This window comes from Aspergillus viridinutans, assembly GCF_018404265.1.
Source record: "Aspergillus viridinutans IFM 47045 DNA, scaffold_5, whole genome shotgun sequence".
NCBI lineage: Eukaryota > Fungi > Ascomycota > Eurotiomycetes > Eurotiales > Aspergillaceae > Aspergillus > Aspergillus viridinutans.
Genome location: NW_025091221.1, coordinates 266616 through 288958, shown reverse-complemented (window position 1 = coordinate 288958; position 22343 = coordinate 266616). Strand labels below are relative to the sequence as shown.

At 52.0% G+C, this 22343-nt stretch overlaps 8 protein-coding genes across 8 annotated transcripts; 4 read left to right on the top strand and 4 right to left on the bottom strand.

Moving 5' to 3' along the window:
* Positions 1 to 670: 670 nt before the first annotated feature.
* On the top strand, positions 671 to 2105 carry Aspvir_007039 (uncharacterized protein; the record flags this gene model as incomplete). The annotated part of the gene is made up of 3 exons (XM_043270225.1): positions 671 to 820; positions 1093 to 1336; positions 1405 to 2105. 3 exons carry the CDS (start codon positions 671 to 673, stop codon positions 2103 to 2105), a joined length of 1095 nt encoding a protein of 364 aa, XP_043126160.1.
* A 356-nt stretch (positions 2106 to 2461) lies between these two features.
* Positions 2462 to 3214, top strand: Aspvir_007038 (putative oxidoreductase; the record flags this gene model as incomplete). Its single annotated transcript, XM_043270224.1, has 1 exon — positions 2462 to 3214. The coding sequence occupies one exon, from the start codon at positions 2462 to 2464 to the stop codon at positions 3212 to 3214; it is 753 nt and encodes a 250-aa protein (XP_043126159.1).
* A 104-nt stretch (positions 3215 to 3318) lies between these two features.
* On the bottom strand, positions 3319 to 4613 carry Aspvir_007037 (putative aldose 1-epimerase family protein; the record flags this gene model as incomplete). Its single annotated transcript, XM_043270223.1, has 3 exons — positions 3319 to 3506; positions 3564 to 4250; positions 4328 to 4613. 3 exons carry the CDS (start codon positions 4611 to 4613, stop codon positions 3319 to 3321), a joined length of 1161 nt encoding a protein of 386 aa, XP_043126158.1.
* Positions 4614 to 4816: 203 nt separating this feature from the next.
* Positions 4817 to 6565, bottom strand: Aspvir_007036 (cytochrome P450; the record flags this gene model as incomplete). The annotated part of the gene is made up of 4 exons (XM_043270222.1): positions 4817 to 5200; positions 5251 to 5958; positions 6015 to 6287; positions 6359 to 6565. The coding sequence occupies 4 exons, from the start codon at positions 6563 to 6565 to the stop codon at positions 4817 to 4819; spliced, it is 1572 nt and encodes a 523-aa protein (XP_043126157.1).
* A 522-nt stretch (positions 6566 to 7087) lies between these two features.
* Positions 7088 to 8221, bottom strand: Aspvir_007035 (zinc-binding alcohol dehydrogenase family protein; the record flags this gene model as incomplete). Its single annotated transcript, XM_043270221.1, has 2 exons — positions 7088 to 7613; positions 7677 to 8221. The coding sequence occupies 2 exons, from the start codon at positions 8219 to 8221 to the stop codon at positions 7088 to 7090; spliced, it is 1071 nt and encodes a 356-aa protein (XP_043126156.1).
* Positions 8222 to 8748: 527 nt separating this feature from the next.
* On the top strand, positions 8749 to 16758 carry Aspvir_007034 (putative polyketide synthase; the record flags this gene model as incomplete). The annotated part of the gene is made up of 5 exons (XM_043270220.1): positions 8749 to 9722; positions 9788 to 10075; positions 10130 to 15388; positions 15449 to 16173; positions 16229 to 16758. The coding sequence occupies 5 exons, from the start codon at positions 8749 to 8751 to the stop codon at positions 16756 to 16758; spliced, it is 7776 nt and encodes a 2591-aa protein (XP_043126155.1).
* Positions 16759 to 18373: 1615 nt separating this feature from the next.
* Positions 18374 to 19425, bottom strand: Aspvir_007033 (uncharacterized protein; the record flags this gene model as incomplete). The annotated part of the gene is made up of 2 exons (XM_043270219.1): positions 18374 to 18753; positions 19146 to 19425. The coding sequence occupies 2 exons, from the start codon at positions 19423 to 19425 to the stop codon at positions 18374 to 18376; spliced, it is 660 nt and encodes a 219-aa protein (XP_043126154.1).
* Positions 19426 to 19581: 156 nt separating this feature from the next.
* Positions 19582 to 22284, top strand: Aspvir_007032 (uncharacterized protein; the record flags this gene model as incomplete). The annotated part of the gene is made up of 1 exon (XM_043270218.1): positions 19582 to 22284. The coding sequence occupies one exon, from the start codon at positions 19582 to 19584 to the stop codon at positions 22282 to 22284; it is 2703 nt and encodes a 900-aa protein (XP_043126153.1).
* Between the last annotated feature and the right edge of the window lie 59 nt (positions 22285 to 22343).

Sequence of the window (22343 nt, the reverse complement as noted above, 5' to 3'; positions counted from 1 at the left end):
TTATGAGCCGCATTTTCCAGACGAATGGCAATATGTTACATCGCAGGCTCCAAGACGCAGGGTTTTGGGACGCGTCGAGCAGGGATGGAAACCACGACAACCTAACATACCGCACTGGCCGTTAGCCTTCGATGTCATTAGTAGTATCTGAGTTTGTTCTTTTTTGGCATCGGTAAGCTCTTGCGCCAAGTTGAATTTTGGCGCCGTGGTGTCTCTCCACCCTCCCAGGCTGTCACAGACTCACATGTCGCCCTCCAGCAGGATCGATGTGTTGCTGGCAGGTTACGGGTCGGATGCCACTAAGAGGCTGAGCACTTTGGAGGCATGCATTGCCAGCGTTCGCTGTTTGTACGTCTTAGATGAGATACAGGGGAATGCAGAGAACAAATATCTTGGGACGACAATCTATGCTATATGCGTAGTAGCAGTAGCTTGATCTGCAATAACTAGCTAACCCAAAATAATTGTTTTAGATGTAGTATTGTTCTTCCAGGGATGTATCGTGTACATTTTAAACCGGCGACTTTCAAGTCACGAATGTCGCCGGTCCAACACACTCCGAGTCCGTATCTCACGCAGTCATGGATATTTTCCTGTTACCAAATGCATTCTGCCACTCTCGTTTCATGGCCCAACAGCTAACTCTCGAATATGGCTGCATCTTCTCCAGATGAGGCCAGGAAAGCTACCAAGTCAGAAGAAGATGCTGACAGCCCTGCCCAAGCCCAGCATGCGACCAGTACTGAGGTCTGAGGTCAGCACTGAGGAACCAGAGACCAACGCGAACGCGATGCGCGGTTTCAAGCTCTTGGCCATTTTCGTAGGCATATGCTTCGGCGCGTTCCTGATGCCCTTGGATATTTTTGTCATCGCAACTGTACTACTACCAGCTATTCGAAAAATTTAAATGATCTGACCCCCACGGCTAGGCCATCCCATCCATCACGTCCGACTTCAAGGATACGTCGCAATTGGCCTGGTATGCGGCTGCCTACTCACTCACAACATGCGCATTGACACCGCTAGCAGGAAAGCTAAGCTCAATGTTTCCGCTCTGCTGGATCTACATATCATTCTTCTCTATATTCCTAGTCGGCAGCCTCGTCTGCGGCTTTGCGCCAAATAGCAACACCTTCATCGCGGTCGCGCAATCGCAGGTATCGGGGCAGCCGGTGTCGCAAGTGGCGGCTTCGTTATCGTTCTCACCGTTTCTCCCGAGAAATCGAAACCACTGCTGCTAGGCATATGCAGCAGCAGCTTCACTGTGGGTCTAATCCTAGCACCCGTCATCGGCGGCGCGCTCACGGAGAAGGCTACCTGGCGGTGGTGTTTCTGGGTTAATCTTCCCCCCCGGTGCTCTGACGTTGCTCTCAATGCTGTGCTTCTTCAAACCCCCATCTATAGAGCGCGATCAGACCGTTATCCAGCAAATCATGAACCTGGATCTCATCGGGTGTGCGTTTTTCATTCCGGCTATCTTCATGCTACCGGCCCTTGACGAAGTCATGATGGTCTGCAAAGAGCTGCTAGAGCTGCTCCCCGTCCCAGCCCGTCGCTCCGGTCCAGACCACACTACTGCAGGTAATAGTGGGACTGGGACAGGACCGCCATTCACCCCAGCCAGCGTCAATGCCGGACATCCTGATCCCTGCGACGGCATTGGCGAGCCAACTCAAAGAGGAGGAGGGCCGTTCGACCCACTGAGGATAAACTACATCACCGTCTTACAAGTCGCGACATCGTACGCATACGCCCTGCAGCTACTGGACCTTGCTGTGGATAATCTCAAGACCCGCGCGGGGAATCTGGCGCTCGTTAGCCTGGGTACCTTCAATCTTGCATCCCAGCCGGCCATGAGTACCGCTGTGGGTGCTTATATGGTTTCTAGCATGGTTCATCAGCTGCGTGATGCTATTAGTCTCTTGACGCCTGAATACCAGCATCAGCAGGGGCCACCACCACCGCATGCATCATCGCCATCACCGAGTGGCTTGAGGGCGGCGGCTGCGGCTGCGAACAATTCGATACAGGCGGCGGTGGATATGGTTTCTGAGAAGGAGACGTCTTTACTTGAGAAATTGGCGCAGGTTATGATCAATTCATAGTTACGAATTGGCTTTGTAATGATTTATGATATGGTATTTGCTACTAAACTTCTATTTCCCGTTACATCCCGGTGCGATTGATGACTTGTTTCCGACCCGTGGAGAAACCAACAGAGTAATCTCACATCCTTCGACAGTAAAGTCGCCGGTCCGGTAAATGCCCTGCCCCAATCAGTCCGGAGGTTAAGTAATGCAGCACACACGGCGTCGTATTAAAGACAGTGGACACTTCTTGAAAATGAAAAGACAAGCTTCCATCCAAAAGACCGACTAGGCTAAGCACTCCATCCAGAGTCCATTAACACCACCACCACCACCACCAGCAACAACCCAACCCAACACAGGCCAGCCACAGAATGAACCCAGAAACGAAACCCGCTATCATCTGCCTCCACGGCCACGGCAGCAGCGGGGAGATCTTCCAAAGCCAATCCCAGAATCTCACTCAAGTCCTATCCCCCCACTTCCGCTTCCTCTTCCTCAACTCGCCCATCACAACGCCCCAAGCCGGCGCCGGCGTGCAGCCCTACTACGCACACATAAAGCCGTACAGACGGTGGCATCAAGACGGAAACACAATCGGGCTATTCGACGTCACGGCAGAAGATGTCGAGCGGGAACGCCGGGTTGTACGGGATTCTTTGAAGGATGTTATTGAGCGCGAGCGCCGAAATGGACCGGGGGCCGGGGTTGTCGGCGTTATGGGGTTTAGTCAGGGGACGAGGGTTGCGACCGCGGTTTGTCTTGACCCTGAGCTGGGGAGGGACATCAAGTTTGCGATTATGATCTGTGGGATTTGTCCTTCGTTGCCGTTGAGTGCTGCGGAGACGCAGGTGTCGCGGCCGCTAGATATTGTGTCTGTTCATGTGCAGGGGAGCGGTGATCCGTGGTCGGCCAAGGGGACGAGGTTGTCGAAGCAGTATTTTAATCAGAGGCTTGCGACGGTGGTCAGGTTTAAGGGGGCGCATGAGATTCCGCTGAAGACGGGTGATGTGCAGAGTATTGCGGAGGTTATGGCGGAGTATCGGCATCGTGATCGTGGTGAGTATGACTCTGTGCCGGCTGTTGAGGTTGCGAGCGAGGTTGCGGCTGAAATGGTAGCTGTCTAGAGAGATTGGTTTATAATCTGTAGCGATTTATAGACGGGGTTGCTTCTATACAAATGTATATCTGTCTGCAGCAATTATCACGCCAATGGCTTCCTTCCATGGGTTTATTTCCCCTCGACCGAGACCTTGTACGTTGCAAACCGCGTATATAGTCCGTCCATCCCCCAAATGGTCTTTCTGTGTCTCCATTCCGGATGGTGCACTGCATCTGGCCAGTCTTGCATCTCTAGAGATATCGCCGCGTGCTGAGCGACTTTGCCTGGCCCTTGACCTTTCTTCAACTGCAACGCACCTGTAGACACACTGTCAGTTGTGTCTCCAACCTTTTTTAAGAAAAATGTTATATTACCCATGTTATTGTCCCACGTATGAACATGGAGAGCGTCCTGGTCCGTGTAAAGCTCCATGGTGACTCCAGACAGCTTCGAGGAGAGGATCGCCACAGGCTCATCTTCCTTGTCGCCCAACGGTTTATGGGCGAGCGCATAAGTCACATCAAATCCGGCATTACCCTTCTGAACCTCCTCGCCAATAGACTTGGCCGCAGACCAAAAGTCGAACTCCTTCCCCTGCCTGTTACTCTTCATATCCCCCGTCGGAATCCCCCGCTCATCAACATCGAACCGCATCCCAGCAACAGGAAGCCTCAGCTTATGATCAAGCACCGTACTATCACTAGCATCACTGGTGCTGGCATTCTTCCTGAACCCATCAAGATTAAAGAAAACCTGCTGACTCAAATTAATCGGGCCCGCCTTGAGCAACGGCGTAACCCCAAAGGCAATCCGCCACTCATACGGCGTAACCGTATGCGTCACGCACGAGGCAAAGATCCCAGGGAACCCATTCCACCTGTTATCAAACAGCACGAATGTAATGCTGTTGTTGATATGCACGGCGATGTCCCAGGTCTGTCGGCCCCAGCCTTTATCTCCGCCGTTGAATAGCGAGGTCGCGTTGTGTGCGTTTGCGGTTACGGGGTAGATTGTTCCGTCGACTGGGTAGCTGGAGCTGCTTAGGAAGCCGGCGTATCGTCCTTGTCGTTTATGGAATCAGCTTTTTTTTTTAACCGGCAGACAAAGAAAGGGAAAATGCAAGGTCGATAAAACACACCTATAACCCCGTTCAAAAACGGATTCGACTGCAGCGACGGATAACCCCTCGCATCGTCCAAGCCCAGTACAACATCGATCTCCTCGCCATGAGTATTATTCAGCCAGAGATTTGTAAGGGCTGCACCGTGGTTTGTAAAAGCCAGTCGAATGCCTTCGGATTGAATGATGAATTTGCCCTCGTCGTTTGTTGGCCATAGGGCTGTGAGTGCGGCGAATGGGCTGCCCCGGGTCCAGACGGACTTTACGGCAGCAACGATGCCGACTGAAAGTCTCCAGAGGTTCATTGCTGCTCTGCAACTCCGACTGTAAGCTCGTAGCTCCGTCCCAGAATGACGGCTGTACTGCTTCTATAACTTATTTTGTATTCAAGAAATGTGTTTTGTTGCTGACCGGCGACTTTTGGCTCGGACGGCGGTATCCCCTATAAATCACCCCAAGGTAGTCATTTAACGCTATGGAGGTTATATACCAAACAATCCTCCAGTCCTTAGACTTCCACCGGTCGTGCAAACTTAAGCCTTCCGTAAACCCCTTCTGCCGACTTCTTCGTCTGCCCGAACTTCAACCTCCCCGCCGTATCGGGATTCGCAAGCTCAATCTCAAACGTAGACACCACCGCCGCAACAAGACACTCGAGCGTCGCCCTGGCAAAATTCGCTCCAATGCATTTCCGTGGGCCCGCGCCAAATGTAAGCATGGCATAATGACTCGAAGAACCACCAGACTTCGCCTGCCCCTCGCCCATCCACCGCTCCGGATTGAACTTATCCGCATCAGGCCCCCAAAGCGTCTTGTCATGGTTCGACACCTCGGCCGAGTACAGCACAACCGTGCCCTTGGGGATCCGCTGGCCCATAAGCGTAGTTTCCTGCTGTGCAACTTTCACAATAATCGGCGGGGGGGGGGGTAGCACCGGAGCACCTCGCTGCAGAACGCCTTCAAGTAAGGTAGATTCTGAACCCGTAATCCAAAGTCCACCGCCGCCAGATCCGTGCCTATTGCCTCTCGCAACTCGTCCCTTAACCGGCGCTGCATCTCCGGCCGGCGGCCTAGCTCATACATCGTCCATTCAAAGGCCGTGGCTGTGGACTCGTGGCCCGCTGTTAGGAAGGTCATGACGTGGTCGACCAGATGGCGTTCTTCGAAAACACCGCTTGCGAGAGCGACAGTGATGATATCCTTGGTCCCGTTATCCCCAGACTCAACTAGCTTCTCGCTTCTCTCCTGAATGACCTTCATCGTGACAGCACGGAGGTAGTTCGCCGACTGCGAGATCTCGATCAACTTCTTCAGCGGCACCCTCATCAACAGTCTCATGTCGAAGTACCGACTCAGCAGCCCCACCCAGCTAAACACGCGGGTCGGGTCGTGGATCAGTTTCCTGTAGTGGCTGCGCAGCTCGTTATCGGGCTGCTTGAGCGTCTGGAAATCGTGGCCCATCCCCGCCAGCCCGATGTTGTCGAGTGTAGCCCGAGACACGTATTCGCGGAAGTTGATCCGGGCGAAGGGGTCTGCGCGGAGGTCGCTCGACATGCAGTGCGCCATTTCTTGAGCTTTGGTCCAGAAGATGCTGGTTAAGTTTCGGACGTGTGGGACTGTGAATGCTGGCATCATGTTTTTGCGGTGGAGCTGTGTTTCTCTCTTGTCGGCTACTAGCCCAGGGGCAAAGTGTGTTGTTTACATACCTTGAAGTCATCATTGCTAAGGAAACCAAGATTGCTACCCGTGAATCGCTTGATGGCAATCTTGACTAGGTCCTGGTGGGCAAAGTCAAAGGCATTGACAGTGAGCATGTCTCTGATCGCCGGCGGGCTTGTCACCAGGAGGGCCTCGCCGCTCAACGCAGAGTAGATTCGGAGGAGGCCATCGTTGGGGGTGGTTTCGGCGAGTTCCCGCAGAGGAACCCATGCGTTATCGGGGAACAGAACTGAGTAGTTTCCTGTCAGGATTCTTCGACGCTACTTTATGTCAGCTTTGTCTTTGTCTTTGTCTTTGCTCTAATGTGATGTGAAGTGATGGGGATACCTACCGAAGGAGTTGGGATGTTGCCGAAGGGAGTGAAATAACGGGGGTAGAGGATCATCCAATACACAGCAAAGGCAACAAAGGCAACCAAATGAGCGCCTAGCACTTGGAATAGCAGTGCTGTATGCCCTCCGCCAGTGAGAGCCTGGTGGACGATTCCCCCCGAGGTTAGTGTCAGCGTACACAGCCAGAACTCGAGAAAAGAGATCATCCTGAAGGTTTACTGAATTAGAAACTGATTGAAGAGAATTTGTTCAATAGATGTGGCAGCAGTTCATCCAGCTACTCAAGCGTGTGTCCTTGATACAGAGACTAGATATAAGCCATTCTCATTTCTTGAAGGCTGGCGGCGTGTTAGCTGCGCCGGTGTTGAGCCCAACCGGACCGGTGACTTCTTGCAGATGGAAAAATTAGGCAGGCAGACAAGGCTGAATTACTTAACAGGGTGCTGATTACACTAAACCATCGATCGGTCGTATACTTCAACCCATTGCTCTGAGGTGATGCCAGATGAGCTCATAAACAATCGGCTATTGGTTCAATCTTTACAAGCAATGAGGCAAAGCAATCGTAGAGACTGCTATTCCGGCGCGAAAACAATGGTTTATGCATTATTCTATTACGTAGGCGCAATCGGTATTGACAGCTATAGTCTTTTGTTGGGTTTCCGCCGAGGACTGTCCTGATATATACGTAACCTAACTAGGAAATAGATACAAGACCATTGATATCATTAAACGCGACACACAAGCTTCTGCCCAGAGACTTTCTTCTCTTTAAGAAGCCCAAGTCCACCCAACGTCGCCCCAAGACTGTCCCCTACTATCTTATGCGGATGCGTCTTCAACTTCCCTTGATCCAGCAACTCCTGCACCAACTTAAACCACTCGAACCCAAACTTCCTATACTCCTCGTTCCCCTCCCCACCAAACGGCTCTGGCCATCCCAGCCTTTTCCCAAGCAGCGTCGGACCAAGCACCCAGTCTGGCACAACCGTCTTCGGCCGGGTATGCAGGAACTCGGGGTAGGGCTCCAATGCGGTGTATTTGCCCCCTGACCGGCCGAGGCATTTGTAGCAGAACTGCATTGTCTCTGGCTCTGAAATGCAGTCGAGGACGAACTTGAGTGAGTTTCGAGTGTGTTTGCGGATATCGTCTGCGCATGTCTCCTGGCGGTAGTCGAAGACTGCAGTGGCGCCGTAGGATTTCACGAGGGCGAAGTTGGTCGGTGAGCAGGTTGTTATGGGATTCAGGCCCGATCTAGAACGTTGCGTTAGTAGATATTCACCTCTAAGGAAATAACACGGTGATACTATAACGTACAGTTTAAGCAACTGAATAGCCAGAGTCCCAGTCGCAGTGCTACCACCATACACCAGCACATCCACCGGTTTGCTAGCCGGCAACCCAGGCCAGCCAGGAACATCCAGCGACTTGAACAGCGCAAGCCCAATAGTCCCAACCCCACTTCCCAGGGTTACCGCTTCTTCAAGCGACATATAATCCGGGACCTTCATGGTAGTAAGATCCGTCGCGCCAACATACTGCGCAAACGCGCCCACCGCGGGAGTGAGAGAGTGCATCCCCGGCACTGCGCCGCAGATTCGGTCGCCTGGCTTGATGGGCGCCGCGGTTTGGACTTTGGAGCCGATGGAGATGACTTCGCCTGCGAAATCCATTCCGGCGATTGCGCCGGGGCTTGCGAGCTTGCCGACCATTTTGGTGTCGATTGGGTTTGGGGCGACGAAGGCGTTCTTTACTAGGATCATGTCGTCTTCTAGGGAGGGCATTCGGATGTCGTTGCGTAGGCCGAGTGTGCCATCGTCGAGAGCGACGATGGCGGTTTGATTGGAGGGTAGCTCAAACATGGTTGGGAAAATAACTAACTAACAGGAAAAGGAAAAGGACAAGAATTAGCGACAAAGTCCCCAATGCTTGCTGTGTTGCTAGCAATCTAATAAGTACCAATAAGTACCATGGTTACGGTTAGGATCGGAATAAAGCCCACTCCAGGCCAGCGTAAGATCACCAGAAGCTCATAAATTCATAATACCTAGTACGTAGATAAGCTCCGGAGCCTTTCAACTGTCAGATTAAGTTGCCGGTCCTCGTATACCAACCGGAGTATGTCTTGCGTCTTGTTCTTACGTCCCGGAGCCGGCGTTTGCCACGATTGGGCCTGCTTGGGCGAGGCGTACTTGGGGCTAGCGATCCTGTAATCTTAGCATAGCCAGCCACTTTGATAGAATTGCTGTATTATGTTGTATATATAGTTAGCGAATTGTAGAGAAGCGGGTTGGCAATCAGGACGCAGGATTCAACTCCAATTTTCCTGATCAACCCTTTGAAGCATCTCTCCCCTCTCATACCCAAGTTCTAAATCCATCCTCCCCCCATGCTCCCCAGCAGAAATGAACCCATCGCCATCATAGGCATGGGCTGCCGCTTCCCAGGTGAAGCCAGCTCCCCCTCCAAACTCTGGGACCTCCTCCACAACCCGCGCGACGTCGCCCGCGACATCCCCGACTCCCGATTCAACCTCGACCGCTTCTACCACCCAACCGGCAGCCACCACGGCACCACCAACATCCGCCAGGCCTATCTCCTTTCCGAAGACGTGCGCGAGTTCGACGCAAAATTCTTCTCCATCCCCCCAGGTGAAGCAGAGGCCATCGACCCGCAGCAACGCCTCCTCCTCGAGGTCGCTTACGAGGCCCTCGAATCCTCCGGCCATACGTTGGCCGACCTGTCCAACTCGAATACCGGCGCCTTTGTCGGCCTCATGTCCCAGGACTACTTCGCGCTTAGTGGCCAGGATGTGAACTCCGTCCCGACTTACGCTGCGTCCGGTACGGCGGCGAGTAATGCCTCCAGCCGACTCTCGTACTTCTTTAACTGGCATGGCCCGTCCATGACGATAGACACCGCCTGCTCCTCTAGTCTCGTCGCTGTGAATGAGGCAGTCCAGGCCCTTCGAAACGGCACGAGCCGCGTCGCTGTAGCTTGTGGGACAAACTTGTGTTTGTCTCCCTCTACGTTCATCACGTTGAGCAAGCTCAGTATGTTGTCGCCGACGTCTCGATGTCGCATGTGGGATGTCGACGCAGATGGCTACGCTCGAGGCGAAGGTGTTGCTTGCGTTGTTCTGAAGACTCTCAGTGATGCGATTGCAGACGGGGACCATATCGAAGCCGTGATTCGGGAAGTGGGCGTGAATCACGATGGCAGGACGAAGGGGTTGACTATGCCCAGTGCTACGGCCCAGGCGGCGCTCATTCGAGACACTTATGCCCGCGCTGGGCTGGATCCGACGAAGGAGGCTGATCGGTGTCAGTATTTTGAAGCGCATGGCACGGGAACGAAAGCTGGGTGGGTTGAGCCTTGGAATTCTGTACACTGTTGGAAACCGAAAATACTAATAGGTCCCTGTTTAGGGATCCTCAAGAAGCCGAAGCCCTGATGAGAGCTTTTTTCCCTGACGCTAACTCCGAAGGCGAACTCTTCGTCGGGTCTATCAAAACCGTGGTCGGTCACACCGAAGGCACAGCGGGACTGGCAGGTCTCATGAAGGCTTGTCTTGCGCTTCGCAATGCAACAATTCCCCCAAATTTACTGTTCAATAAATTAAACCCTGACCTTGAACCGTTTACAAGCCATCTCCGTGTTCCTACGGCCAATCAACCTTGGCCTGAATTGCCAGATGGTAAGCCGCGAAGAGCTAGGTTAGTTGAAGATTGTCAGCCCTTTCGGATAGCAACTAAATTGTGTGTCGATAGTGTCAACAGCTTTGGTTTTGGAGGGACCAACGCCCACTGCATTCTTGAAACATACTATCCACCAACGCCCAGTGACCCAGTCCCTGAAATAGAGACGGCCACATCAGGAACATGCTGTATTCCAGCTGTATTCACTGCAGCATCTGATAACTCGTTGGCGACACTCCTGCAGTCCACACTTGAATTCATGGACCAGAACGCAGACGTCAATATCGGTGGACTGGCATACAACTTGAGCACCAAGCGATCTGCTCTGCAGCGAAGACTCGCACTATCCGCTGCATCGATCGACGAGCTTCGCGAAAAGATCAAGTCCACGATAGAAGCCGCTTCAGAGAAAGACGCCACTTTACCCTCCACTTCAGCCTTACCTGGAACTGCTTCCTTGCTCGGCGTTTTCACCGGCCAGGGCGCTCAGTGGCAAGGCATGGGGTCCCAGCTTATATCGTCAATCCCGCTGGCCAGGAGGACCGTCGAAGAGCTGGATTCATCTCTCGCCAGCTTACCGTCCTACCACCGCCCATCATGGACTCTAGCTGACGTACTTACTGACAGCACTGCGCCCGTCGGCGAAGCCTCTCTTTCGCAGCCTCTCTGCGCGGCTGTACAAGTCATCCTGGTTGACCTGCTCCGCGCCGCGGGAGTCAAGTTCCAGGCCGTTGTTGGGCATTCCTCTGGAGAGATTGCTGCTGCCTATGCGGCGGGCTTCATCACTGCATGGGATGCTATCCGCATTGCATACTACCGGGGATTCTACGCCAATATGGCGTCCGGCCCTGCGGGAGAGAAGGGCGCAATGCTGGCTGCCGGGACCTCCTTTGAGGATGCCAGTGAACTTTGCCAACTTGATGACTTCGATGGGAGGATCTGCGTGGCTGCCCATAACTCTCCTACTAGCGTGACTCTGTCGGGTGATATCGACGCTATAACCCAGGCACAAGGGGTGCTTGACGAGGAGGAGAAATTCGCCCGGATTTTAAAGGTCGACACCGCGTACCACTCGGCCCACATGCTTAAATGCTCTGCATCGTACCTTGCGGCATTGAGAAACTGCAACATACAAGTCCAACAGCCCGGGCGCGACGCACCGCAGTGGTTCAGCAGCGTCCGAAACGGTCAGGTCATCAATAGCCCGGAAAGTCTGGACGACCAATACTGGGTCGATAACATGGTCCAGCCCGTGTTATTCTGCCCGGCTGTTGAAACATGCTTGACATCTACGGCCAAAGACATCAACTGCGGCGTAGAAGTCGGGCCGCATCCTGCCTTGCAGAGACCTGTGAAGGATTCCATTCTTGCCGCTGTGGATCGGGAAATCCCATATACTGGCACCTTGAACCGTGGAAAGAGCAGTGCGATGGCATTTTCCGACGCACTTGTATTCCTTTGGAGTCGGTTTGGCCCCGCTGCTGTGACGCTCGGAGCTTTCCAGCAGACAAATTACCCGGATACTCCAACTACGATGATCCGCGGTCTTCCAACCTACCCATGGACTCATGACAGGGGGTACTTTCCCGAATCAAGGCTCATCAAGACCTTCCACAATCATCCGGTGCCCTTCCATGACTTACTAGGCATCCAGACGCCAGACGGAGCAACGGAGGAATGGAGGTGGCGGAATATCCTGAAGACGAATGAACTCAAGTGGTTGTCGGGACACTCGCTCCAAGGCCAGGTCGTCTTTCCCGCAACAGCTTACATCTGCCTTGCCATGGAAGCAGCACTGCAACTGGCCCAAGGGAGACCCGTGAAATCAATCGATCTCTTCGATCTTGAAATCCGCAAAGCCATCGCCATCCACGACTCCACAGGCACTGAGCTCCTCACATCAATGACCAAGGTGTCTACCCTCGACACCGAGTCGGAAGAAATCACTGCTGATTTCGCGGCCTACTCAACCATAAGCAAAGACGCTGCCAACCTTGCGCTCAACTGCTGCGGTCGTGTGCGTGTGCTCCTAGGAGAGGGCGAGGACTCGGCATCCCACTTCTCACCTAGACTTCCCCCACTGGGAAAACTGACCGCAGTAGACGTGGACAGCTTCTACAAGATCCTGCGAGATGACTTCGGATTCGGATACGAGGGCCCCTTCCGCGCGCTCATGAATGTGTCCCGCAAAGCCGGCTTCGCGACGGGAACAATTCGGTGCGAGAGGTTCGACGATTCCGAAACGTCTCTGCTCTTCCATCCCGGTATGCTGGATAGTGCCCTGCAGGGTCTGAATGCCGCCCATAGCGCCCCTGGAGATGGCCGGCTCTGGACGATCGTGGCGCCGACCTTCTGTCGTCGGATCTCGATCATCCCTGGACTCTGCGGCAGCAACATGACAGATAATGTCGAGATCGACTGCAACATCACCGATCCTCACGATACGCACGTCACTGGAGATGTGGAGGTCTTCTCAGAGGGTTTCCAGGAGAAGATTATCGAGGTTGAGGGGCTCACCTTCTCCCCGTTTGCGGGCGCGACTGTTGAGGACGACCGGTATCTCTTCCAGGAGTCGTTCCTGTGCCTTGATAAGCCGAACGCGGATGTTATCTTTGGGGATAGACAGGCGACTCCCAAGGAGAGCAGGAAGGCTCTCGACGCTGAGCGCGCGGCGTTTTACTACCTCAAGATCTTCCATCTCTCGGTGAGTCCGGAGCAGCGCGAGACCCTTCCGTGGTATCGACAGTCTTTGCTGAAGAACGCTGAGCGGCTGTTCCACATTGTCAAGGACGGGAAACATCCGTTTGCCTCACAGTCTTGGGTGAGTGATACCAGAGACGATATATTCAAGATGATGGACAGCTATCCTCCGACAGACGCCGATTTCAACCTGACCAAGGCCGTCGGAGAACATCTTCTTCTGCCTCCGGTGCTGAATGGAGATACCAGCATCCTGCAATACATGACCAAGGATAACTACCTTGAGCAGTACTATGTAAATGCCGTCGGGTTCCAGCGGCTCAACTTCTTGATTGCCGGGGTGATGGAACAGCTTTGCTTGAAGTCTGCCCGAATGAACTTCCTTGAAGTCGGCGCTGGAACTGGTGGCGCGACCAAGGCGATCCTGGAGAAGATCGGGTACTCCTATTCATCTTATACGTATACCGACATTTCCAGTGCCTTCTTCGGCCATGCTGCAGACCACTTCCAATCGCACGTCAGCAAGATGATTTTCAAGACCTTGGATATCACGAAGGACCCCGCTGGACAGGACTTCACCCCGCAGAGCTACGATGTTGTCGTTGCCTCCAATGTCTTGCACGCGACCGAGTCATTGAGATCCGCCCTTGAACATACACGAAAGCTCTTGCGTCCGGGTGGTTATCTTGTGATGGATGAGATCATCCGCAACGACGTGATGCGCCATGGTCTCGTCATGGGCGGTCTCCCAGGCTGGTGGATCGGCGAGAACGATGGTCGTTACGGGGGCCCAAGTATTACTCTCGAGGAATGGGATAAGATCCTTCGAGAGACCGGCTTCAGTGGTATCGAGACTAATTCGCCCATGCGGGACCCAGTGGTCGTGCCCGGATCCATTATCGTTTCTCGGGCTCAAAATGATCTCGTCAGCCAGTTGAGCAGGCCTCTCAGCTCAAAGTCTAGTACGGCAACAGACAAAACTCCCTTACTTGTTATAGGTGGTAGCAGTCCATTTGTATCGCCGTTCAGGGACCAGCTCTGTCTCAATCTAAGGCCGCAGTTCGCAGATGTCATTAAAGTTGACCAGTTCGCGAATCTGCCACCCCTTCCTGAGAGCTACCATGTCCTCAGTCTCGCGGAGTGCGACGCAAACCTGTTCGAGGACATTGAGGAGTCTGTCTTCTCGAATCTAAAGACAGTGCTGGGATCTGCATCGAGTGTACTCTGGTTGCTCCGGGATCGTCGATCGAATAATCCCCATGCCGGAACTACGCTCGGTCTCTTCAGAACTCTTTTCTACGAAGTTCCCGGGACCCTATTGCAGACTCTGGATATTGACGCCGTCGATATAAAGGACTGCTCAGTCATTGCAAAGTCAATGTGCCAGCTCAGGCTCCAGTCGGACATGGCCAGACGTGGTGGGACGGATGAGATACGCTGGGAGTTCGAACCAGAACTCGTTCTCAAGGACGGCCAGCTTTATGTCCCAAGAGTTCGTCCGCATGATGGGCAGAACAATCGATACAACTCATCCAAGAGATCAATTACTCACAATGTGGACGTGCACACGACGCCTTTGGCTCTAGATCTGGTCGACGGCTCGTACAGGGTACGGGAGCAGCACGCCATAGAGAGAGATTCACTGGAGCTTGTTACAGTCAGTGTCTCTTGCTCTTTCTTGTCGTCAATAAAGACCCCAGTGGGATATGTATTCGTCAGTCTCGGAGAAGATGTCAAGACAGGAGAAAAGACACTTTGCTTCACCAGCCGCAACGAGTCCATCGTCAAGGCCCCCAAGTCCTGGACGATAACCCTTGACGAGGTCGAGGTTGACGGACAATTCATGTCGTTTGCCATTGCCGATCTCACAGTCCAATGGGTGTTGCAAATGCTGCCACCCGCAGGAACTGTGCTGGCATACGAGCCAGATCCAGTTGCAGCATCTCTGCTATCTCAGCAGTTGAACAGGCTGGGCAGGAAGGCTCTTTTCATGACTTCTAGTCCGGAAATGTCCAGCCGAAACTGGGTGTACCTCCATCCTAACAGCACCAAGAGAGCCATCACTGCCCTCTTACCGGCCGACGTTACCCTGTACGTCGACGCCTCCGGAGCCGACGAATCTCAGTCCCAAAGTCTCGGATCCAAGATTGCGACCTGCCTATCATCGGTCTGTGACAAGGTCAAGATGTCTAGCCTGACTGCATCAGAAGCGTCCGTTCTTCCGCACGATGCCCCTGAAGCCATCACAGATCTGCTCCGTCGCGTTGCTTCGTTCGCTTCCTCCTTGCTAACCGCACAAGCAACTCCAGAGGGCGCACCACTTGATATCTTACCACTCAAACGGGTGGTTGCGAACTTTGCAGTACCAAATCCCCGCTCGCTCGTTTACTGGCAAGAGGATCAATACGTGCCGGTCTCTGTTGAGCCCGTTACGCAACGTGGTGATCTGTTCCGTCCCGATCGCACCTACTGGCTAGCTGGTCTCGCCGGAGACACTGGTCGATCCCTGGCCGATTTCATGATTGCCCACAATGCTCGGAATATTGTGCTAAGCAGCCGTCAGCCCACTGTCGACGAAGACTGGGTGCAATGGCAAAAGGCAAGAGGTGCCACGGTGAGGTATTTCGGAGGGTACGCAAACGGACTCATCCGCTTCAAAAATTAACATCGCTAACCACCTTTGTTCCTTAGGGATATCACCAGCTTCGAATCCATGAAAGAAATCCATGACGCTATCAAGGAGTCCATGCCGCCCATTGGGGGTGTTGCGAATGGCGCCATGGTTCTGCGAGACAGTTCCTTCATGAAGATGAGCTTCGACGATTTCCAAGCGGTCCTAGGTCCCAAAATCCAAGGCACGATTAATCTCGACCGGCTCTTCTGCGATCCCAACCAACCACTCGACTGGTTCATCGGGTTCAGTTCGGTCGCCGCAACCGTCGGCAACCCGGGACAATCGGCCTACACCGCTGGAAACTGTTTCATCAAGGGACTCGTCGACCGGCGGCGTAAGCAAGGCCTGGCTGGATCAGTAATTGACATCACTCGATTAGTGGGGCTGGGCTTTATCGAGCGTGAAAGCCACGGCCGTCTGACAAAGGAGCACCAGGAGCGTCTAACTACGCGGTCTGGAACTATTGCGATGAGTGAGAATGACCTGCACCAGTTGTTTGCGGAGGCGATCTTGTCCGGACGACCGGACCTCGGTCTCAACCCGGAGATCATTACGGGTCTGGCGCCCATCACCGCTGAGCAGTCGAAGGACGCATACTGGAAGACCAATACAAGGCTGTCGCTGTTGATCAGAGAGGTAGGACAGGGGGATACACAGGGTGGAGAGAGGGGTAACGCGGTTCCTCTGCGACAACTGCTAGAAGCGGCCAGGACAATGCAAGACGCGGCGAAGGTGCTTTCAGGTACGTGGAATTATGCTTCAATGCCCCTTACCCGGCCACTGACAAGTCCGTTTAGGTGCCTTCAAAGGAAAGCTGCAAGCGTTGAAATTCCTGTCGGATTCTGACAGCTTGTACAACACTACGCCTCTAGTGGACATGGGTGTTGACAGTCTGGTAGCAGTGGAAGTAAGGTCTTGGCTCTTGAAGGAGCTCGCAGTCGACGTGCCAGTCATGAAGATTCTAGGCGGCGCCTCCATCACGGATTTGGTGGAGGTTGTCGCGCAGAAGCTCCCTCAGGAGCTATTGAGTCGGTTAGATCCCGAAGGGCAGCGTAAGAGCAGCAATGGCGATGTGCCGGCTACTGTCGCCGACAAGGACTCTGTAGAAACGGCAGAATCAAAGACCAACGGCATTGACAGCGCTCGTGAAATTGGTTCCAGTGGAGTCAACGGTATCAACGGTATCAACGGCACTCATGACACTGATATGGATAGCACCACGAACCTCAATGGCACCACCGGGACCGTGGTCATCGAGGAAAAGTTGGAGCACAAAACGATGAATGGCGTTGTTCCGATCATTATCAGTGGGCAGGAGGTTGCCTAAGATCAAAGACTCGGTGTTCATGTTAAGCATATCTCCGTCAAGGCATTCCAGGCCCGGCGTCTCCAACAGTGGCGCACCTTCTGTACCTAGTCAGACCAATCGATCTATCTACTCTTAAATGAAGGACGTGGGGCAGCAAAACTGAATAAGTGGGAAACATCATGGTCTGAGAAAAATCAAGATACAGGTCAGCCCACCCTTTGGAAAAGGTCGGATAGACTAAAAGTAAGTCAGATAAACTAATAAGTGGGTCAGCCAACCTTTACTAAGACTGACTACAGGTGGCCTCACCCTTTGCAAGAGTTCAGGTGAATGTAGCTGAGGTTCAACCCCTGATCACATAACATATCTCCACCATAAAGGTCGACTGAGCTTAATACTGTAACTTACCTTCTTACATATCTCTCCTCATCTTTACCGCCCCCCTTTTACATTTTTTCTTTCAATCAACTAAGGTAGTTAATAATTAGGTTACCCAAACTCCTCTGAAGGGATGTGTCACCTGTAACCTGGATAATAGATATATACACATTCTGTAATATTTTTTGACCTTTTACATATCTTTTTAACTAGTCCTTAACTATGAACCTAAGGTACACTTGAATAATAAAAATAAATGAAGGAGTCATCTATCGCATGGCTGTTTTGCCGACACGCAACCTTCCCCCAGAGGTAAGATGACATCTTCCGGCGTACTTCAGGTTAATAGCTCCATAGAAATTGCTAATGGTAGATATTAATTTCGTCTCTGGGGGCAACAGAGCAAGATTTGAGAGTCAAACGCACCAAAACTGTTTCCACCAAAGTGTCGAGTTCCGAGAAGAACGCCAAGTTGAACTGTGAGGGTTGTCTGACCCACTTTGGTTAACTGAATTCCTTAGTAAAGGTCGGCTGACCTGTAGTCACTGGAATTTTTATAAAGGTCAGCTAAGCTTAATACAATACTATACCATTTTTTGATACTACCTACCTTTAGGGGGTATTTTATTAGAATTATTTACTAATTAGAACTAGTTAGTAACTTCATTGAGGCTTTTTTCTAACTAGTTTAGAATCAATTAAGATTTAAGAATCTTATCAACTATATCTATAACTAGTCATTAACTACTTTGGCTGACCCACTTTTGAGTTTATCTGACCTTTTCCAAAGGGTCGGGTGAGCTTATCCTGAGTTGAACCCCTGGATAACTTCCTGAAACGGGCCAGTCACGGTGCCAAGCCCCTTTGTCTGCCTAAGGCAACACAATCAAATATAAGCTGTAGTCAAAGTAAATTCTGTTTAAGGTGTCTCTTGAATAGGGAGTGATCTCTTTTTTAACTATTTACAGTATTCATTACTCAGTTAAATACTGGCTTCAAATTATTTTTTATTGATTTAAGAACTAACTATTTAAACGCCGTTTCATGACTGGTTTTAGTGATAGATTGACCGAAAAGAATGGAATAAGAAGAGGAATGCTAAAGTTGAAAAACTCACACTGATCGGTCATGCGAAGACGAAAATTCAGCAAGTTGACAGCGAGGGAGATAGTCACAAACACGACTCTGGACCCAACATTCTCACACGTCTCGTGCAATGCGACCAAAAACCCCCACATCGCATCAACAACATCTACTACAACCAGGGCGATGTCATATTCGGGCCGCTCAGGTAGACATTGATCTGCATAGCCTGGAGCTTGTCGTTGTAGTACTGGAGCACTTCGAGAGTGTCGCCGGTGGCTTCGATGGGAGACAGCAGCGGCTCAGTACCCTTAGCTTTCATTGCCTCCAAGTACTCCACCTGCGCATCCTGCGCCGACGTCATTTTGTCTGGGATGAAGGCGGAGATGTTCTGGTAGGGGTAGACCTTACCCGGAACGATGCCGCTGGTCACGACGAAGCCCAACTCCTCGTCAATGACCAGGCCGACTCTTGCGTTCGTGTCGGTGGGGTGATCGGAGGGCCAGCTGCAACCAAGCAGGGTGCTCGAACCGTTTCCGTACGTCCGTCTATCTGTCAACAATTCAAATATCCATTGTTCGACGATCGGTTCCATATATAACACCGCGATCTGTATTCAGTAAGACTCGTTTCATAAGGAACATCTTAAAGTGCTGCATATCTTTAGCCGTCTCCCGACTTTGAATGTAGTTATTGGATTCAGTCTAACGAGTCGTTGCAAAATACTGGAAATCTGCAGAGAATGCTCTGGGCACGGTTTTCGAAATTGTCACTTTAAATATCATCTGCAAAAATTATTGCGTCTCCCAGAACACAGGTCTCCTTGTAAGTAGCAGCATGGTAGATACATCCCTCCAGCAGCGGTGCCCTATGATGCTGCTACCCCCCAGCCCAACAAGACATGGCTACAGTCCATGCAACAGGAGCACAAGGAGGGAAAATACCGGCTGCAATACTGGACGCCGTACAGCCTGCCCAGCAGGCCACGAAACCTAGGATACCGGCCTGGGTAACAATCTTCTCTCGGGATTCAAAGGCCCCAACGCATTTGAGGTGCAGCTCCTGTTGCTTTCGGCGAAGGTTGAACCAGACAGAATCCACATACCGATGACTTTGTCCAGTGACTGTGAGTGGGAGCAGATTGTCATGGAAGACAACCAGGTGGTCTATGACAAGAGCGCTGTGGGATGGGATGAGAAGGTGGAATTTGGCGGTGTGTTTCATACTGATGAGTGAACACTTAAAGCCATCATGGTTGTTCCACTAGCTAGTTTATTAAAGTGGGCCTGTGGGTTCACTCATATGCGCTTCATGGTGTCGCACAAGAAGCGGGACCATATCTGGCAGAATGCCTTATAGGCTACTCATGTGACCCAACAGATGCACTTATATCAGCTCCCGCGGGACCCTGGAACTTCCCCTGTCCAGGTCCTCCCTGAACCTCTCCTGGTCCACCCAGCGGCTATTCCTTCACTTGTGTGGCCTTCAATCGCCAATATGCTACCTGAATTTTTGCAGAGTAGTTACGCCCGTTACAAAGCGGATACTAATGCATTTGCAACATGGCTACTGGATACAGCTAACCAATGTGGCTATCGGCCACCTCCCCTCTCTGCTACCATTTCCACCGCGGAAAAGGGCAAACGCAAAGGCAAAAAGGATGGCTTAGTTGCAAATCCACTTCACTATAGTGCGACTACCAAAGATCTGCAAAAGCTCGCCGAGGTGGTCGCCAGTTCTGCTGTCACGGTACCGAAGTCAGTTCTCACCATCGCGAAACGCGCCATTAAATTGAGGAAAGCGGTCACTTCCTGGTTCTTGGGCCAGGGCGACTCCATAGACAACAAGCGTCATGCTCATTTCATCACCGCGCTGGAGCAAATTTGCGAGACGCTTGAGTGGAAGACCAACCAGCCCTCGAAGCCTGACACTAAGCAGCCACCGCCGACTTCGGAGGCTCAAATTGACGACGCCGATGCTGACAGGTTTCTAAACAAATTTGCCGTTCTCACCGTGGAGGAACCCCAGGATACTGCTGCGCAAACTCAACCGACGCCCGCAGAATCGAAGAAGGTCATCAAGGTGACTGTTGTTGAAGAGGACGACAATGAGGCAGCAGACCCGTATCTTAGTCAGTTGTTCTTCAAGACCCTCTGCTTACTTCGAGACTTGAACAATATGCGAATGTTCATTTCCACAACATGGTCTGAGTATCGAGATAAGAAAATCGATCTTATGAATGCTGCTGTTGTGACTGACAGTGCTTTGCGGCTTGCCCGAGATCTTGTGCAGGAGGTGGAGGCTGACTGGCGCACTTCCCTAAGGGGGAAAAGGGATGATGTCCAGAACGTTATCTACAAGCTTGCTGTTCTTAACCGTGGCATTTGCGCGTCTCCATCCACTGAGATTGGCCTGCCATACAACGAGAACATGGCTGATATAGCCGACTGGTGCTATCTGCCAACTAAGGTCCTGCTTGAGTCCTTTGCAAATGTTCTCCAGGTCAATCATCAGCCAGTCTTTAAGAAAGGCTACTTCGGCACCTACAATCCGAAAGCGGACAGAGAGCGGATGTCTCTAGGTCAGAAATTCAACGAAGACAAGATCATCCTTCTTTCGATTTTGCCAGAGTTTTGCATGGTTGATACATTCAAAATCCAGATGCCTACTGAGGACGCGATAACTCGAGGTCTTACTGAGTTTGCCAAAACCAAAAGGGCTACTCTGTGGCTTTGCTTCGCCTCCCAGATCTTCCTCGACGTTCATCATATCATGCGACACAGTACCATGGGTGCATTTGGAGACCTCCGAATGTCTGGACTTCGTATCCAGAAGACTATCGATGACTACCTGCAATTGTCAAGAACACACCCTCAGCCCAAATTTTGGCCAAAAGAGGGTGACAAGGAGATTCAAAATATAGGGTCAACGGTGAAGTCATGGATCATACAAGATCTGTTCCTAGATATTCGAGTCCTGTCTAAACTCGACGGAATTGGCTCACCACCTGAAAAGCATTCACTCCTCTCGCAGCACGCCATCCTCTGCGGCTTGATCCTGTTCAACCTCAATGTTCGAATGCAGTTGGTTGGCCAGCAGCTCGTCACCCAATGGTACGACGTCCAGCAACTGGCCTTCTTGCACAACCTCGTCATAAATTCTCCAACACACAAAGACCTGAGATGGCCTGATATGGAAGCTTTTATCAAGATCCATGGCGAGTCTCATATTTTCATTGGTTCACGGCCAAAGAATGCCGATGAATCGCTGAACAGGCTGGAGTTGGCCGCAGGCATCTCATCCGCTACCAATTTTGCCCGCGATTCCCGTCGCAAGAATCGATTCCATAAGCCTGACGGCAAGAATCCCCGCTTGCTCAAGCCCACCACTGCAGTCGCGAACTTGTTTTTCGCCCAGTACGTCGGTGGTGACGAGGAAGACGGCGGGATTTCAAACATGGACAGGATCTTGGACGAGCTTTCGCAGAAATCGAAGCTTGCATCATCCAGCAAGGAGCTTCAGGGAGCCAATCTGGAACTCATCATTGCCCGAAAGTGGTCTAATGCGCAAAACATCGACACGCTTCAGCTTCTCGCGTTCCTGAAGAGCAAGCTATTCGAAGAGGAGCCTATCTTGATGTACAACTACTTCGGCATGCACAAACGCTCTGTCGAGTTACTCAGGCTGATCCGAGACAAGGAGCACCATAAATTTGTTCAATATTTCACGTCGGCGTACATGCCTGACGAGTCCTTCATCTCAAACATTGTCCTTCTCATCCACCACGTTGCGCAAGGCTCGGCCCAAGGTGCGCGTGCAATGGGACTTGCATCTGGCGGAACCGAGGTAGGGAGTCGGATCGTCACGAGCGCTGGCGACGTGATGCGGGAATACTTGAAGAAGAATGGAGATGTGGCATGTAAAGAGCTGAGAGTGTTCTGCAAGAACAAAAAGCCAATCCAAGATGATGTTGCTTATGATAAGGGCAAATCGGACGAGTTGGCGTATTCTTTCCTCAGTCTTGAGGACGTTCTCGGTCCCAAGGGTGTGGCCTCGGTCATGACTGGGATACCTATGGCTTAGGCTTATGGACCTGGTGCCGCCTTGATGCCGACAACGGCCTGGGCGTACGCAAACTCTGC